Source organism: Oryctolagus cuniculus, chromosome 9 (genome assembly GCF_964237555.1).
Source record: "Oryctolagus cuniculus chromosome 9, mOryCun1.1, whole genome shotgun sequence".
Lineage (NCBI taxonomy): Eukaryota > Metazoa > Chordata > Mammalia > Lagomorpha > Leporidae > Oryctolagus > Oryctolagus cuniculus.
Genome location: NC_091440.1, coordinates 19,595,881 through 19,611,450, shown reverse-complemented (window position 1 = coordinate 19,611,450; position 15,570 = coordinate 19,595,881). Strand labels below are relative to the sequence as shown.

The window sequence follows — 15,570 nt, the reverse complement described above, 5'->3', positions numbered from 1 at the left end:
TGGTCTCCCATGGGGTGCAGGGCCCAAGTACTTGGACCATCCTCCACTACACTCCCTGGTCACAGCAGAGAGCTGGCCTGGAAGAGGGGCAACCAGGACAGAATCCGGCACCCCGACCGGGACTAGAACCTGGTGTGCCAGCGCCGCTAGGTGGAGGATTAGCCTAGTGAGCCGCGGCGCCGGCCGTCATTGGTTTTTACCACAGTTTCTTGGCTTTCCATGCAATAGCTACTTATTTTAAAATTAAATCTGAAAAATACGATTGCATTTGATATCTATTATGCCATCTGAGCATTACTCTTAAATCACAGACTCAGATAAAAAAATCTGTAGGTTTTCCTACCAAGTACAACGTATGGCTCAGCTTACTCCACGATAAAAGGCATCGAGATTTCATTGTCACAATGGACAGGAAAATCCAAAAGCCAGGGCGGCTTCTTGTCTAACAGTTAAGCTATGCATTAGGATGCCGGCATCGTGAATTAGAGTACCTAGGGTCCATGCCCAGATCTCGTTCCTTACTTCAGGTTCCTGTTCATACGCACCCTGGGATACAGTGGCTATGACTCAAGTAATTGCATTTCTACCACCCACATGGGCAACCTGGATTTAGTTGTCAGCTTCCAGCTTCATCTAAACCCTGCCCTGTCTGCTGCTAGCATTTGGGATTGAACTAAAAGATGTAAAAGAGAGAGAGAGAGGCAGACATTATAATATATATATAAACTTTTTTTAGAAAAGTAAGAAATCCAAACCTCCAATTATTGGGTTCTTTCTTCCAGATTTAGTAGCAAGAGTAATCTAATCTCTTCCAGTGTGAAGGAGTGGACAAGGAAGGGAAGGAGATGTGAAGACTACCACAGGAGTCATGGTGGGAAGGCAATAGAGTTCTCTTTTCCTACCTGCAAGGATTCTGGTTTCCGAACCATTTATGTCTTCTCTACTGTCAACTGCCTAAATGATCAACTGTTGAGACAGTGGTGTTAAAATACCCACACTGACTGCATATGTGTTTATTTCAAGGATGTGCTAATGGTCATTAAGCTCAGAATTTTTATATCTATATGTTGAGTTATTTCTCTTATTATGACAATAACTTTCATTATCCTTTTTGATTCTTTAGGACCATTTCAACTTTTGTTAATATAATAATGTTAACTATCTTTTTGATAATATTTGCCTAAAATACATTTTTACAAGCTTCTTACCCCGCTCTATATCATTATATTTTGTATGCTGCTAAATTTTTGAAATATCCAAACCAAGTGTCAGGTTCTTAATTTGATTTAATTAATTTCATTTAGAGATACTGATTCTTTATATATTTTAACTCCTGATTCTGTGTTTTCAATTTACTGGATAGTTTTGTTTGTTTATACCTTCTTGACCTCTATTAGATTTCATTAATACTGTCTTCCTTATTATATTAAGAATGCATATTTCATATTCATTTTAAATGCTTAATCTTGACTTTTTAACACTCATTTAGTGTTACTAAATTACTTTAAAAAGGTAACTATATTAATAATTAATAATTATTAAGGTTTCTAATTAATAATTAATTAAGGTTTCTCACTTCTTCTCAAAGCATCTAAACACATGCCTGTGGGCAGGCATTTTGGCTAGTTGTTCAGACACTGGGTAAGAAGCCCAAGTCCCTTATCAGAACACCTGGGCTGCAGTTCCAGCTCAAGCTCCTGATTTCAGTCTCATGCTAATGCAGACCAAGGGGCACACACAGCAGGTGATGTTTCAAATAACTGGGTTCCTGGGATCCATAGCTAGCAGAGACCTGGGTTGAGTTCCTTGCTCTTGATTTCTTTTAGGAGGAATCAATAGATGAGAACCCACTTTCTCTCTCTTTCTGATTCTCTACCTCTGAAATCAATAAATTATTTAAAATTTTAAAAAGTTAGATAATTTTAGCAATAATAATTATTATAATTAAATAATAAATAAATAATTATAATTAAATATTGTTCTTAATCCCCTAATTTTCAACCAACACTCAAACACATTTGCTTAGAGGTTTGTTGATTAATAAGCATATTATAACTTTTTTTAAGATTTATTTATTTATTTGAAAGTCAGAGTTACACAGAGAGAAGGAGAAGCAGAGAGAGAAAGAGAGGTCTTCCATTCATTGGTTCACTCAACAAAGTAATTGTTGAAAATGCCTTAATTTCTTCAACGTAGTTTAACCCTATAGTGGTTGACCTGTATGTAGATTCAGCATAAATTAATTTGCTTAATTCAATTTATAGTATTGCTTTTTGAAATTAATTTTATATTTTATTTTTTTCTCTGGGTACTTAAAAATTTTTGCCTTTGGTAGCATAAACTACAACTACCATGTGACTAGCTATAGATATCTACTCTTATTTTAACCTTTAATTATGTTTTAACTCCAAATCATCACTAACCTAAACAACACGTAATCAGCATGTTCTGATTTCATTAACATAAGCAGCAGTGTTTTAACAGTCATATATTTAAAACATTTTTTTCAAAATATTGAATAAGAATTTATTCATATCCCCTATGAATTGTTATAACTTAACGTTAATATATGACTGAAAAAGGACATCATTTAATAGGTTTTTTAATGTTTAGTTTTTCTACAAATTATATAAAATATAATAATTTTAAATTTCTATTTGGAAAAAACAGGTTTACAGAATAAACTATAGCATCAGAAACTGCCAAAAGTGCCAAGAATTATCCTCTCTGTGGCTAGACTTCTACTCTGAAAGAAAAATGTGTTTATCATTCATCATTGGAGGTCCACCAGTGATTAATTTGATACAGTAAGAAATGTATGATAATGATCCTTGGCATTACAAAACTGCAGTATACAATAAACAAAGCTTAAAAGTAAGCTCTGGTTTATATTCACAATATCCTATTACTTTTTAAAATCCATTGTTCAACTTATTTACTGCTATTTTTCTTACCCAATTTGTCAAAAAAAAAAAAAAAAGGAAGCTATTGATTGTTACAAAATGGTAACAGGAACCAAGCAAAGACACAGTAGTTAAGTCTCATACCCTGCCCCACAGAGAATAGAAGAGGCTGCCTTGAGGACAGCCACGTTGATTAGTCAGTCTTTCTAGAAGTCAAATCAAGAATAACAGAGATGACCTTCTATTACATATGTTTTTGGGGTTTTCAGATTACTAGGGAACACTGTCTCTTCAATCATACAGTCACCCTGCTTTGCCTAATGAATTACATTGAAGTCTCCGTAAGAAAACTGGACACTAACACAACAATTGCCAATGTAAATCCTAGATGCATAGAACCCAACATTTTGGGTATACCTATCAATCATATTTTCTATGAAATAGGATCTGACTGAATTAGTTCTTGATTTAAAATAACCAATGCTCAATGTGTTATGCTAAGCCATCTCAGATTTGATAGACTGCCCTATTGTCCATCCAATCTATGTGTGCCTGATTGGGGTAGAAATGGCAATCTTTAGCCAAGTGTGTCGTTACCAAGGGTAATAGTTTGATTTAACATAACAAAATTTGTAGCAATTTAGGAAATACTTGTCAATTTCTTTGCAATTGATCTTTTCCATTACACCTATGACTTTTCTTATTTGATGTAAATTTCACCTCTATACATAATTCTAATCCTTTATTTTATATTCTGAGTTGTTGCAAATTTTTACATTTATATTTTTTAAATTGAGTTGTATATATTTTTATAACTTTGAAATCCCTTGTTCTGGATTATATTCATCAATTTATTCACAGATATTAATTGTTCATCAACTTATTAATTGACCTAATTATTGCTACCTATTTGTTAGGCCAACACGGAAATTAATGGATGTGTCATAGACATAGACTATTTTTTTTTTTGACAGGCAGAGTGGACAGTGAGAGAGAGAGACAGAGAGAAAGGTCTTCCTTTGCCGTTGGTTCACCCTCCAATGGCTGCCGCGGCCGGCACACCGCGCTGATCCAAAGGCAGGAGCCAGGTGCTTCTCCTGGTCTCCCATGGGCCATCCTCCACTGCACTCCCTGGCCATAGCAGAGAGCTGGCCTGGAAGAGAGGCAGCTGGGACAGAATTCAGCGCCCCAACTGGGACTAGAACCCGGTGTGATGGCGCCGCTAGGCTGAGGATTAGCATATTGAGCCGAGGCGCCGGCTACCATAGACTATTATAGTTAAGGGATACTTAAAGGTCATGAAAGATTTTGTGTAAATTCTAGCAGCATGCACTTTTGGATGGATTTTTTAGTAAGCAGATGAACCTAATTTTCTTAACCCGATTCCCCATTAACAGATACTTAAAGTTTTATAATATGTTACTACTGATGTCCTAATTAACATTTTCTGAATAAATCTGTGCATATTTTCTTAATTGTTCTTACAGAATTGTTTTTTGTAAAAGTAGAACTATTGGTTCAAAAAATATAGATTTAAGCACTCTTGATACATTTTGGTAAATTTCTCTAAAGGAAATTTCCCTTGCCAATAATGGTTATTTTTCTCCTTATTGTCTTGTTTCTCTTAAACTGGATACTACATACTAGATACCCTTTTATGAAAATGATTTTATTTATATCCTTTCCTACAATGTTAACTTTTCTTGAAAGTTGGTTTTTCTTATAAATTTTCATTCTTTTCTTTCACTATTTCCTTTGGGAACTTTTTGGAGTTGCATATGAATTTTATGAATATGAAGTAATACACATATAATGCTTTTGCCACTTTGTTAGATGTACCTTACTTTTGTTGTAATGTTTATGTTGGAGAAAGGTTCTTTTTTATGAACCCAGTATAATAAATCTTTCCTTTATAGATTCTCCATAAAAGACATGGATTTTCCCCCACCTATAAGTCAGCTCATGTATTTTGTTTACATCATTCATTATTTACATTTAAATCTTAAGTCCCACAGACATTTACAATAGAATTACTTAAAGAATGCTACGAAATAAAACACACTTTTTAATATATATTTAATCATCTTGTAATAAGCTTCATTGAAAATGCTCTTTTTTTTGTAACTTGAGCATTCATTGAAAATGCTTTCAAGTTCTATAAAATGGGGATCCTTTCTATATTAATTGAACCATACCATAAGAAAACCAGAACTTGGATGCAAATCCAGTATTGTGAATATGCAAAGACAAACAACATGGATTTGGAGTCATCTGAATAGGATGCCACTGGGATTCACTGGGATTCAAAGTTACTACCTTGAGTAACTTACTTTTTTACCACCTTTTCTTAATCATTGAAGTAGAAGAAAATAATTGCACAAAACTCATCCTGTTCGCGGTGAGAATGAGTCATTGGTTCAGTTCATATATCCAACAATATTCTGTGAATGCACACCTATGTGATAGGTACTTTTGAGGTGCCATAACAATAACTACTTTGAAGCTATGTTGTTTCTAGAAATAAATGACTATGCCTTTCTGATTAATTTAGCATTATCTTCAAATAATTATCTATACTCTTATTTTCAGCTTTTAAATCTGATATACTTTTGCTATAGGAAGAGTGACTTTTTTTAGACTTATGTAAGTATGACCAAAAAAAAAAAAAAAAAAAGCCTGAAAGTATATGAGTTTGCCACAGAGCCAGCAATGAATAGATTTTGAACAAACGAGCAAATTAGCAATGTTCTTTAATAAAATAGAATGTATCATCCTTAAACATCATTTTCTTTGTCTAGCGCAACTAAGTGACATGATAAGATGAGACAGAGAGAGAAAAAAAATGTCCACACTCTCCTGCATCAGGGAAAAGGCCAGTCTACACATGACAAAAAGCTGAAACTCTCTTAGATGCTTCAGCTTTTCTGATTCATTATCATGTACTTGCTTAGACATATTCTATCTCTGAATACTTCTAGATGCTTTATTAATATGCAAAATTAGCACAAAATCAGCCATCTAGGATGTCAAGGAAGGAAAGAGTAAAATAAAGTTCCTAATATACTTTATGGTTAACAGAATTAATTTTGTCTATTGTCAACTTAAATATCGATTTTCTGGTGCCCGTCAAAGAGCTTAGACACAATGCAGTAAGTATTCGGGACACAAACTGGGGCTAGACTTAGATTTGGTGCCCTCCTCTACTATTCATGTGTTACTTAACCCCCAAACATATCTGTTCCTCACCTGTAAAACCAGAATAATAACACTGTGTCCTATGTGAGATTTTTATGAAAATTAAAGTGAAGTGCTTCGAGCAATAGCACAGCAAGTGCTCCATAGAGGTTGCCAAGAAAATTAATATACTTCACCACATCCATAGTGGAGACTTCCCAAAGTTACATCTCTTTTACATACTTCATAGCATCAGACATAAGCATATATTCAAGTTTTAATATTACATTTATTATTTTTTTCATAATGCAACTGTCTGAATTTCCCACCAGGCCATCAGCCACCAAGGGCAATAATACGCATTTTCTGGCACATTGTGTTTTGATATTATGCATAGAAAGGATTATTCAAAATTAACATTTTTTGTTTAATTTTTTGTTTAATGTATTAAAGTCATAAAATCTCAAACTAATCTTTTATGGATTTTTGGTTAAGATTTGGTATAATTTATAAGCAGTTAATTAAATTCTTTTTAGAAAACAATCATTGTATCATATAATCACGGAGCTGGCCTTTTCGGCATGCAAACATTTCTTAGCAGATGTCAAGGCTGGGATGTGATTTGATCCATAACTGCAACCATAACTGCCAGGCTGTTAATGAGATCCTGAATATTTTTCACATGCTTCTTACACAAGGGTCATAATCCTCAGATTACTTTTATTAGTAATATCTCTACTTTACATGTTAAAATAGCATCTGGTGGAAAGCAATTTAGATCTCCCAGCATTATCTGACTTCAGAAGTAAGAGTGAACATCATTCTGTTTAGAGTTGTATGCAGCAGGCCATCCCCTGAGCCTAGACCAGTGCTTGGATCATGAATGAGTGAATGAATGAATGAAAGGAATATCAGTTCAGAAAGCCATAAGACAAAGTTGCTCATATATCCAATCCAGATACCAATTCACAATTCCTAAAAAAGAAAAATAAATCATTTAAAGCTCAAATTTATGTCCTCATCACAGCAAACAATAAAAAAAAAAAAAAGTTTTATTAAATTGCCTGGAGCCCTAGTGTTTCACTGCGAAGCTCTAGCTTAATAAGAGGTACAAGACCATGACTAACATATTCACACTGTTCCCCAATCCCTATTAAAAAATGAATCACTCTCTTATTCATCTTGCCTAATGCCAAAGAAGGACAAAACCAGTACCCAAACAATAAATAATAATGAAAGAACTCAGACTGGAAAATCAATGTCAGATCAGTAGAGCTTTGCTCTGTTGTAGTGCTCTCATCCCTGAAAGTGGTAGAGAGTCCTCTCTGAATTATATATGTATTGACCTAATTACATAAATATTGACTTTTCCTTATATGAAGCTTTATTTTCAGTCTCACTGTAATTATGATGTCAATATTTGTGGCTGTAATAACATTGAATTTAAATCTGTTAATTGTAACTGATAGTGGCATGCCATGAGACAAGTCAGTCATGTGACCCAAGAACCTGGACAGCAGTTGAAAATAAATGATAAATTAAGAATTCCCAAATATATCATTCTAACATTTATTTATTTAAAAATTACTTAATACCAAACAATTTAGGGGCTAGTCTCTTCCTCAGCTTGTCAGGTTTCCTAGCACACTGAAGTAGTAACTAGGATGTGACTTGGTCTTGGGCTCTGGCTATGTTTGCTATTTATTTATTTGATCAGACACTTCATTCATGTCTTCAATATCTAGCCCATGCTATGGAAAAGTCTTTGATATGTTGACAGATTTCTACACCCCCATCTTCACAGCTGTGTGTGTGTATGTGTGTGTAAAGGTATAACTTAACATTTATTGCAATTGCTTTTGATACATTTCCACTGAAGTTCCTGTGCCTGATCTTGCTTATATACGTAGTCTAAAACAGTTAAACTCAAACTCATAAAGAAATCAGTTCTCAGCCTTTTGGCTAAGATCAAGTGTAAACTCATAAAAGTAGACAATAGAATGATGTTTACTGGGGGCTGAGAATGGGGAAGAAGGGAAGATGCTGGTCAGTGTTCAAAGTTTCAGATTGACAAGAGGAATAAGTATTTGAGACTATTGCACAGGGTGGTAATGTAGTGAGTAATAATGTAGTGTGTACTTCAAAAATGCTAGGAAAGTAAATTTCAAATGTCTTACTACAGATTATGAGAAAGACAACAACCTACTGTGCTAAGGAGGCAGGTCTTTGAATGTCTTACTACAAAAATAATGTGATGATAAATACATTAATTTGATATAACAATTTCTCTTTTTTATGTGTGTATATGTACGTGTCAAAATACATTATACTCCATAAATATATGCAACCATATTTTGTCAATTAAAAATAAAAATATATTCTATATATTTTATGAAAACCCTATGACTAATTTATTCTAATGTGAAGTATGACTTACAGGAATTCTACTTTTGAAAAATATCCTATCAAATTCTTCTCACCTGGTTTTATTTTCTCAAGAAAAATTTTCAGTTGCTATAGTTAATACCTCTAGGGAAGAAGCAATAATGCCATTCCTCAGGATATTTTCATTAATTAAATTTCCTTTCTTAACAATCAACATTAGATAAACATTCCAAAAGCTTCAAAAAGCTTGAAAGCCTTCTACTTTGTCCTGATAATATTCCGAGGATTCCCACTTTAGGGTCTAAACTTTTCAATGTAAGTAGGACAGGGATACCTGTGTCACATCCATCATTTGGAGTTAAGTGAGCACAGAGAATCCTGCAAAATAGAAAAACCAAGGTGTCCACTTTGGGTTTAGGAGTTTTTTAGACATATCATGGAGAGGTGATCATGAATCATCCTGTTCTTTCTTCTTTTGCCACCACAGGGATTCCAGATGACATGAACTTCAGTGATGTAAAGCAAATCCATCAAACAGACAGTGGCAGTACTTTAGACACAACTGGAGCAGACTGTGGTGCAGCGACTGCGTGTATGACATTCACTGTGATGGCTATGGTGATGTTGCTTCCAGGGCTTTGGTAACTCAAGTCTTCTATCCCGATTTATGTGATTGGAATCATGACCTGTCCCCTTTATTCACATGCCTGGACTAAGAGGTCTGTTCGAATGTATCAATTATAATTATGAAAAGATAGTCACACTAACTGTTTAGAAGTCAAGTTGGAATGTTCACAAAGTACTTAAAAATCAACACTTAAATGATAAGCGCTTTTAAAATATGGCTTCTTGGAATCATATTTAAACCTTTTTCATGTCTAACATAGTACATCCAAAAAATGTGATGAACACAGAAGTGACTTTGAATAGAAAGGATTTTAGTGTATCTGTAATTTTATCCTTCTTAATTCCAGGTACCTTCCTTTCTAAACTAAATATGGTTTCAGTTGAAGGTATATTTTCCAGACAATGAAAACAGTGCATACTCTTTCTTAAAGTAATGGAATTAGATTTCCATTAAATGAATCAAAACACACAATGACAATATTATGCATGCATTTAAAAGATCTTTCATTTTTGCAAGCTATAGAAGGAAATTACCGAAGGTCCAGAGTTATAGAGTAGATTACTGAAGAACATTTTACATAATATAACTCACAAAGCTTGATGAGTGTTATTCACTGTAACTTAGCCACTTACAAACCTAAAACTGAGTATTTTATTAGCACATGATTTGTATTTCATTATATTAAAAATGCATATTTGTTAATGCTCTGTCCCCTCTATTCTCTTTGCCGAATGGATTTAGCTATGTTGTAAATCACACACCTGCTCTAGGAGTATCTTCAATAAAGCTGTTAATTATTTGGTGGAAAAATGTAAACAATATTGGTCATTTTCTTCTAGCAAAAATTATATACTCATCCACTTTCAAATTATGATTTGCTACTTTTTTAAAACTTGACATTTAAAAAACAATTGACTATGCATTTTTGAGGGTCCTGTGCATACCAACAGATAGGTAATAATACAAAACATGTGGCATGCAATTTTTCAGCTTTTTTCTTGTTTCTAATCCACTTCTCTAATTTCCCACTTTTGATAAAGCCCTTCTGCAGACACTGGTGGGGTAGTCTGCAACTATACTGAAGGAGGAAGGGATAAATCAGCTTTATTAAGAAGAGTCACATGCAATTGATAGCTAGGAAGCATGATTAAAACTAAATCACAGAATGGAAGAGGAGAGTGTTGAATTTCTAAAATAAAAAAAGGGATTTGAAATTATTCAAAGAATTAACGAGGACTCAGTCAACAGCAAGTATTCCCAAGATAAAATCAATTACTCCACACCAGAAACAAGATATGATCAAACCTGGTTTCTACTTAAATTCTCAGTTAACCAAATGATCCAAGAATGGTACATTTAAATCCAATTGTTTAAGCTTCCAAAGAAGATTTTATTGTTTTTTCAACCATGTTTCAGAAATGGAAGTGTTATTCAACCTACCAAGTATGGATGCCATTTTCCTAGGCTTATGCATCATAATATTTATATCTTGATCCACTCAGTTTACAGCTCCTTCCCATTCACTTCATCATACCCCAAAGTTATAAACTTAAGCCTATTTCATTTAAAATTTTAACTTCTACCTCCCTCAGCTCTTTACTTAAATGTTCCTGAATACATAATACTGACTCACCTACTGACTCAAGCTCAAATCATCGTTGTTTGTTGTAGCAAATTTTACTAGCCCAAATTTAGAGGAATTTAATTTGCAAAACAAATTGAAGACATTGCTTAGCAGTCTAAGATTTATCTGGATAAAACTAGTAAGAAAATAATTTTAGAAATGTCAAAATGATCAAAAGTAGAATAGTGACAAAGTTAATAGAATTGATATTCTTACAAAGTAATTTTCACAAAAGAACCCACTTTGGAGACCTGTATGTCATCATGATGCTGTTGGGGTCAAAATCCTGGGAGATATTTGAATGTCTTTAGGAACCTCTGGCATAATTTGTAATGCTCTCAAGAAGGACATCTGTCTCTTAATATTCTACTCCGAGACAGTGATATTTGTGCAATGTTTTGTGAATTGCAAGCTTCTTTCAAATAACAGAATCTCATCTGACCTTCCTCCCCTCTCAAGAATGTCCTTGATTTTTACTCAAATAAAAAAAAATGACACTGATTATTTTTAAACATGATTCAGAATTTGCTCCTAGAGAGTTTCCATAAGGTCCAGGAAAGTTTTGGATAATCGTAAAATTGTTAGAATGTGTATCTACTTTCTAAGGTGACATAACAGATAACATCCAAATGAATGTAAATATTTTAAAAAAATCACTCACATATTTTACAATCATACTTTGTGCTAAAGTATTTTTTCTTTTTTAAATTTCATTTAAGGTATATAATTTTCATGTATTTCATATATATAGATTTAGGAACATAGTGATACTTTTTGCCCATGCTCCAACCCTTCCTCCTCCCTTCCCTATGCCCATTCTTAATTTTTACAAAGATCTATTTTTCAGTTTACTTTATACTCATAAGGTAAACCCTACACTAAGTAAAAAGTTCAACAACTAGTATGAAGAAAAAAAAAAAACGCTCCTCAACAGTAGAGAAAAGGGCTGTGAACAATCGTTCAATCTCAAAATGTCCATTTCACTCTAATATATTACATTTTTAGGTACACCATTAGTTACCCCAGATCAGGGAAAAAATATATGATATCTGACTTTATAAAACTGGCTAATTTCACTAATATAATGGTTTCTAGTTGCATCCATTTAGTTGCAAAAGACAGGATTTCATTTTTTTTATACTGAGTAGTAATCCATAGGGCACACATACCATAATTTCTTTGTTCAGTCTTCAGTTGAGAGACAGCGGGGTCGATTCCATATCTTAGCTATTGTGAACCAAGCTTCACTAAAAATGAAGATACAGATAAATCTTTCCTATGAAGATTTCTTTTTCTTTGGGTAAATTCCCAGGTGTGGAATGGCTGGATCATATGATAGGTCTATATTCAGGTTTCTAAAGTATCTCCATACTATCTTCCACAGTGGATGAACCCATTAATATTCTCACCAACAGTGGATTAAGGTGCCTTTTCCCCACCTCCTTGCCAGCATTTCTTGTGAATTGCTTTCTGTATGAAAACCATGCTAAATGGGGTGAGGTAAAATCTCACTGTGGTGGGCTGGCGCCATGGCTCACTTGGTTAATCCTCCACCTGTGGTGCCAGCATCGCATATGGGTGCCAGGTTCTAGTCCCGGTGGCCCCTCTTCCAGCACAGCTCTCTGCTGTGGCCCTGGAAGGCAGTGGCAGATGGCCCAGGTGCTTGGGCTCCTGCACCTGCATGGGAGACCAGGAGGAAGCACCTGGCTCCTGGCTTCGGATCAGCACAGCACGCCGACCATAGCGGCCATTTGGGGGGTGAACCAATGGAAGGAAGATTTTTCTCTCTGTCTCTCTCACTCGCTGTCTAACTCTACCTTTCCAAAACAAAAAAAAATCTCACTGTGGCTTTGATTTGCATTTCCCTGATGGCTAGTGATCCTCAGAATTTTCTAAAGTGTCTGTCGGCAATTTTAATTTCCTGTCTTAAAAAATGCCTGTTCAAATCTTTGTCCATTTTTTAACAGGATTGTTTGTTTTTTTGTTGTTGTTGTTGTTGTTGTTGTTATTGAATTTCTTGAGCTCTTTAGAGATTCAGGATATTAACCTTTTATCAGTTGTGTAGTTTGCAAATATTTTCTCAAATTCTCTCACTTGCTCTTCACTTTACTACATGTCTTGGTTGATTGCTAGAGCTTCTATTCTGTTCCATTGGTTTACATGTCTGTTTTGTGCCAGAACCAGGCTATTTTGGTGATAACTGTCCTGTAGTATGTCTTGAAATCTGGTATAGTTATGCTTCTGGCTTTGTTGTTGTTGTATAATACTACTTCGGTTATTTGTTGTCTCTTATGTTCCATATGAATTTTAGCAATATATTTCTAGATCTGAGAAGAATGTCATTATTATGTTTATTGGGATCCAATTGAATCTGTAAATCACTTTCAGTAGTATGGACAATTTGATAATATTGATTTTTCCAATCCATGAACATAGAAGGGTTTTTCATTTTTTTGTGTGTTTCTTCTTCCATTTCTTTCTTTACCGTTTGTAACTTTCATTATAGAAATCTTTAATATCCCTGGCTAAAACTATTCCAAGGTGTTTAATTTTTTGAAGCTATTGTGAATGGAATTCTTCTTCAAAGTTCTTTATCAGGCATGGGAATGTCTGTGTACACAAAAGCTGTTGATTTTTGTGTGTTAATTTTATATCTTGCCATTTTGCCAAATGTTTTATGAGTTCTAATAGTCTCTCATTAAAGTGTTTTGGATCTCCTATATAGAATCACGTCATCTGCAAACAGGGACTTTCTCCTTTCCAATCTGGATTCCTTTGATTTCTTTTCTTGCCTAATGGCTCTGACTAAAATTTATAAGATTATATTGAATGACAATGATGAGAGTGGGCATCCTTGTATGTTTTTAGATCAACCTTACAATGCTTACAATGCTTACAACTTTTCCCCACTCAGTGGGATGCTGGCCATGAGTTTGTCATATATTTCCTTGATTGTGTTGAGGAATGTCCCTTCTATACCCAATTTGCTTAAGGTTTTTATCATGAAAAGTTGTTATATTTTATCAAATGCTTTCTCTGCATACACTGAGATTAATCATATGGTTTTTATCTTTCAGTTTTGTAATGTGATGTATCACATTGATTGATTTGTGAATGTTGAATCATCCTTGCATAGAAGGGATAAATTCCACTTGGTCTGTGTGAATGACCTTTCTGATGTGTTGTTGTATTTGATTAGGTAGTATTTTGTTCAGGATTTTTGCATCTATGTTCATCAGAGATATTGGTCTATAGTTCCCTTTCTCAGTTGTATCTTTTTCTGGTTTAAGAATTAAGGTGGTGCAGCTTTACAGAAGGAGTTTGGGTGAATTCCCTCCCTTTTGATTGTTTTGAATAACTTTAGAAGAATTGGAATTATTTTTTTCTTTAAATGTTTGAAACAATTCATCAGTAGAGCCATCTGGTCCTGGGCTTTTCTTTGTGGGGTGAGTCTTTATCACTGATTCACTCTGTCTTGACTATTGGTATGTTTATTTTTTCTCTGTCTTTATGACTCAATTTGGGTAGATTGTGTATATCCAGGAATCTATCCATTTCGTCTAGGTTTCCCAGTTGCAGACATGCAGCTCTCTTCTTCCTCTTCTTCTTCTTTTTTTTTTTTTTTTGTTTAATAGAGCCAATGATGCATCAATTTTGCTTAATTTTTTTTTCAAAAAACCTGATCTTTCTTCATTTCACCTATCTTTTGTATTTTTTTGTTTCAGTTTTGTTTTTTGCTTCTGTAATTTTAATTGTTTCTTTCCTCCTACTAATTAGGGGTTTGCTTGTTGTTGTTTGTCTAGGTCCTTGAGATGCATTGATAGCTCGTTTATTAGATACCTTTCAAATTTCTTTATATAGGCACCAATTGCTCTATATTTCCCTCTTAACACTCCTTTTGCTGTATACCATAAGTTTTGAGACACTGTATTGTCATCTTTGTTTCCAGAATGTTCTTGATTTCTCTTCATTTCTTTTGTGATCTACTGTTCATTCCGGAGCATGCTGTTCAGTCTGCATTTGTTTGCATATGTTCTAGAGATTCTTGAGCTTCAATCCATTGTGGTCATAAATTATGCATGGTGTGATTTCATTTTTTTTTTAATTTGCTGGGACTTGTTTTATGGACTAGTGGATGGTCTGTGCTAGAGAAATTCCATGCACTGATGAGAATGAAGGCACTGTGTGATGAAAATTTGGTAGATATCAGTTATATGGTCCATAGTGTTGGTTATTTCTGCTGTTTCTTTGATAATTTTTGTCTAGGTGATCTATCCATTGATGCAAGTAGGGTTTTTTAGTGTTCATTACTATTGTATTGGCATCTTGTCTCCCTTTTGATCCATTAACATATCTTTTAAATAGCCAGGCACCCTGTAGTTGGGTGCTTATACATTTATTATAATCACATCTTCCTCTTAAATCGATCCCTTAATCAGTACCTGGTATCCTTCTTTGTCTCTTTTAAAAGTTTTTGTGTTAAAATCTATTTTGTCTGATATTAGGATGGCTACCCCTGTCTTTTTTTGCTTTCTGTTAGCATGGAATATCTTTTTCCATCTGTTCACTTTCAGTCTGTTTGTATCTTTGGTGGTGAAGTATGTTTCTACATACAGATTTCTACATACAGATGATTCTTTTTTTAATTAATTTAGCCATTCTTTATCTTTTAACTGGAGAATTTAAGCCATTTACATTCAAGGTTACCATTGGCAAGTAATCTCTTCATGTTCACATTCTAATACTGAAGTGTTGTGTTGCTTTGGAGGAGGTCATATTGTCTTTCATATTCTTGTTTCTTGAATTTCTGCGTTTATTTTTAAGCATTTGTGTAGATACTCATTGCTTTTTTCTTC

General features: G+C 34.1%; 1 protein-coding gene across 3 annotated transcripts in view; it reads left to right on the top strand.

Moving 5' to 3' along the window:
- GPC5 (glypican 5) overlaps window positions 1–10,046 on the top strand; it is a 1,599,230-nt gene extending 1,589,184 nt beyond the window's left edge. For 2 of the 3 annotated variants that reach the window (XR_007921151.2, XM_051850548.2), the window contains one exon: window positions 8,950–9,055. Coding sequence is in view for 1 of the 3 variants with exons in the window: in XM_017343550.3 (XP_017199039.2) it covers window positions 8,950–9,107 (158 nt within the window). In the remaining 2 variants the exon portion in view is untranslated. Of the gene's footprint in view, window positions 1–8,949 lie in introns of all 3 variants that reach the window. The other variant, XM_017343550.3, reaches the window with a different exon arrangement.
- The last annotated feature ends 5,524 nt before the right edge of the window (window positions 10,047–15,570 follow it).